At 42.1% G+C, this 3,998-nt stretch overlaps 1 protein-coding gene across 1 annotated transcript; it reads right to left on the bottom strand.

The window, feature by feature from the left end:
• Window positions 1–852: 852 nt before the first annotated feature.
• On the bottom strand, window positions 853–1,247 carry LOC101822920 (peptidyl-prolyl cis-trans isomerase A). Its single transcript, XM_013112699.3, has one exon. It carries the CDS (start codon window positions 1,177–1,179, stop codon window positions 865–867), a length of 315 nt encoding a protein of 104 aa, XP_012968153.1. The 5' UTR covers window positions 1,180–1,247; the 3' UTR covers window positions 853–864.
• Window positions 1,248–3,998: the final 2,751 nt, after the last annotated feature.

Below are 3,998 nucleotides of genomic sequence, written 5' to 3' on the forward strand. Positions count from 1 at the left end.
GAGGAGGAGGAGGAAGAGATATTGTTAATTGCAGACTTCAAAGGAAACCATGCTTGTAGAAATTACTAATGAAACAGTTAAAATAATTAATAAGGGTCTATTTAGTTATTTCACAAAGAGAAGAGGGAGGAGTGAAAAGAGAATAATTGAAAGGGCAAAAATATGGATTGAAGCAAATAGAAAACTTACAACACAGCCAATACACAATCAAATACAGATATGAACTATGTGTCTTAAGCAAAGTACGCCAATGCTCATACTCTAGTATAGGGTGGTGTTTGTGATATAATTCTCTGTGTTATTTTATTCCTTATTATTTTGAGATTAAAATTACATTTCTCCCCTTCCCTCCCTCTCCTATATACTTTTCCTTGATCTCTTTCAAATTCGTGTCTTTTTTTTATTAACTGTGCACATATATGTATATGCCTTATCTGTCCTTTCCAGAGTCAGAGGATAGAAAACCAACAGTACTTTAAGGTTTACTTCTGAACTCTATCATATTTCACTCAAATACTCAGGGTTCACACCGACTACCGATTCTCTTCCTGTGTTTTATTCCTGGTGTTTAAGCGTTGGTTTTCTGGTATGTTTGAGCCTTTTGTGGTGGAGGTGAAGGAGGTAAAGACTAAAAAAACTTAAGACTTATTTCTTTTTTTTTAGTTTTTACTTTGGTTTTATTCATAATCATAAACTTAACTCTGCAATCCAGCTAGACTTGAGGGGAAATATGGAACCCAAAGAATTTCAGTGAGAGCAGAGATTACGGGGCATTACGAGCAGATGGGGTGGAGGCGGGATGCTCTCCTGAGCTACAGAGGGAATGGTCTGGTGGGTAAGTAATAGGCCCGCCAGTCAGAAGAATTAGAGTTGCCCACAGTCGGAAATAGTGATCTTCTTGCTGGTCTTGCCGTTCCTGGACCCGAAACGCTCCATGGCCTCCACAATGTTCATGCCTTCCTTCACCTTCCCAAAGACCACATGCTTGCCATCCAGCCACTCGGTCTTGGCGGTGTAGATAAAAAACTGGGAACCATTTGTGTTTGGTCCAGCATTTGCCATGGACAAGATGCCGGGACCCGTGTGCTTCAGGATGAAGTTCTCATCCTCAAACTTCTCTCCGTAGATGGACCTGCCACCAGTGCCATTATGGCGTGTGAAGTCACCACCCTGACACATGAATCCTGGGATAATTCTGTGAAAGGAGGAACCCTTATATCCAAATCCTTTCTCTCCAGTGCTCAGAGCGAAGACTTATTTCTTATCACCACAGGATGTAAAGCTGCTTCCAGCCAATAACCACACATGTGTGTTCTTCTGATCTACTATACCATGACAAAACAACCCCAGGTTTAGAGGCTGGGACAGCACATACCTACTATAGTTTCTGAGAAGCCAGGCTTGGCCAGTTGGTTCTTGGTCAGGGTCTTTATCTGGCTACTGTCAAGGTTGTAACCATCAGACGAGTTGCCTGTGGCCAAGAATTTCATGTCTGAACTCAGTGACCTGGCTAGGCCTCTCAGTTCCCACATTTGGTTGGACTGAAGCTTTAGTTCCTTGCCAGGTGTGTCTCCTCATAGGGTAGTTCAGGTCCTCCCATAGTGAAAGAGGAAGAAGAGGGGACAGTGAAAAATGTTCTCTTCTTTTAACCAAATTATTCCTATTTCTATTTGTTCCAGCCCATGCTGAAGTGCAAATAATTATGTAGCATCATTTGAAAGGAATGTGGAATAGTTTGTGGATATAGTTTTAAATGGCCCCTAGTGCATACGAAGCACTGAATTATATAATAATTGTTTTTCTGCTGAGGATAAAAATAACAGGATGTAGTTATTATAATCAGAATTGTAAACCCCAAAGCACCAAGCATACCATTTTTAATCAACACATTTTCTTCAATAATTTGATTTTCTCATTTTAAAAGATACACATGTTCATTATACTGTGAACTATAAATGCATGCATGCATGAGCCACATATAACATATTGGCGAACGTCAAAGGATACTTGTAGGAAGCAGTTCTCCCCTACTAAGAAGGTTCCTGTGGTTGAACTCTGGTCTTTAGGCTTGGCAGCAAGACTAACTACTGGGCCATTCAGGCTGTTCCTTCTTGTGAGTCCAGTAAACATTTGTAGAGGTAAAAGGATGGTAAAGCAAAATGATACAGGACCCTGAGTTGGATGACTTTTAGGTAGTATGAAGAAAATAAGATAAACATTTGAAATTAAACTAAGGTAAAATACTGTGGCAGCATCTCAAGTGCATAGGTAGTTCAGTACCAGTCCTGGGACTCATCTAGGCCCCTTTCTCTCCCTTTTTTTGATAGTTTTTTTTTTGGTGTATTAAATAAATCTAATGCTTTGTAAGGATCATAAATATAAAACAGTATAGAGTGAAATAATCAGGCTTCCTCTGTACTGATTCCTTGACATTCTTTCCATAGGAATTCCTAGTTTATAATTACCTTTTATTGTATTTTGAATTTTTTATTACTTTAATTTTTAAATACCTTGCTTCACATGTCAGTCCCTGTTCCCTCTCCCTCTTCTCCTCCCGCACTCCCCCCCCCTCCATCCCCCCAGCCTCCTACCCTATTGCCACTTCCTTCCACATAGGGGATATCCAGAGTCTGTCAGTTGGCTCAGGGAAGGGTCCAGGCACTCCCCTAAGAGTCCAGGCTAAGAGAGCATCCCTCTGTGTTATGGACACACAAAGTCCATTTGTATGCCAGGGATAAACACTGATCCACTGCTCAGGGCCCCATACGTTGCCCAGGCCTCCTCCCTGACTCTCACATTCAGAGGGTCTGGATCAGTCCCATGCTGGCCTCCCAGCTGTCGGTCTGGGGTCCAGGAGACCCCTTGTTCAGATCAGCTGCCTCTGCTGGTTTCGCCTGCCCATTCTTTGCCAATTTGCTCATCGCTTCTCTCTCTCTGTCACTTGGTTCTGTGGGTTCAATTCAATGTTTAATTGTGAGTGTTTGCCTCTGCTTCCATCAAGTCACTGGATGAAGGTCCTAGGATGGCATATAAGGTAGACGTCAAGTTCATTATCAGGAATGGGCATTTAAGGTAGTCTCTCCGCTATTGTTTAGCTTGCCAGTTGGTGTCATCCCTTTAGGTCACTAGAGGTCTCACTGGTGCCAGATCTCTCTTCAAACCTATGACTCCCTCTATTATGGTATTTCTCATCCTGTTCTCCCCCTATTCTACCCCCATTCAACCTTCCTGTTCCCCCATGACCTACTCTCTCTTCCTCTTCTACCCCTCTCTTCTTCCCAGCTCCCACTTCCCCCCACCCCTCGCCGTGTTCCCAATCTGTTCAGAAGATCTTGCCTCATTCCTCTTCTCTGGGGTAACATGCATATCTCTCTTAGGTTCTTTCCTGTTTCCCAGACTCTCTGTCAGTGGAAGTGCAGACTGGCACTATCCTGATCCATGTCTAAAATCCATATGCAAGTGAGTACATAACATGTTTGTCTTTTTGTGACTGTGTTACCTCACTCAGGATGGTTTCCTCTAGTGCCATCCATTTGCCTGCGAATTTCAAGATTTCATTATTTTTTCCGTTGAGTAGTACTCCATTGTGTAAATGTACCATATTTTCTCTATCCACTCTTCAGTTGAGGGGAATTTAGGTTGCTTCCAGGTTCTGGCTATTACAAACAATGGTGCTATGAACATAGTGGACCATCTAGGCCCCTTTCTCTTACCATGAGTCAGAATACAAAAAGGCAACAAATCCAATACCAAATGGCCAGCCTTAAACACACACACACACACACACACACACACACACACACACACACACACGTGACATCATACAGACTGAGCGGGTTATGTTTAGAAATATATGTATATACACATAAGCACATATGCATACAGTAAAAATTAACAAGTAAAAGAGGGCATGAATATGAAAGAGATCGGGGAGGAGTATATGAGAGGGTTTGGAAGGAGGAGGGGGAGATTATAATTGAAATTATATTCTCAAAATA

This window comes from Mesocricetus auratus, unplaced genomic scaffold (assembly GCF_017639785.1).
Source record: "Mesocricetus auratus isolate SY011 unplaced genomic scaffold, BCM_Maur_2.0 Super-Scaffold_6730, whole genome shotgun sequence".
Classification (NCBI taxonomy): domain Eukaryota; kingdom Metazoa; phylum Chordata; class Mammalia; order Rodentia; family Cricetidae; genus Mesocricetus; species Mesocricetus auratus.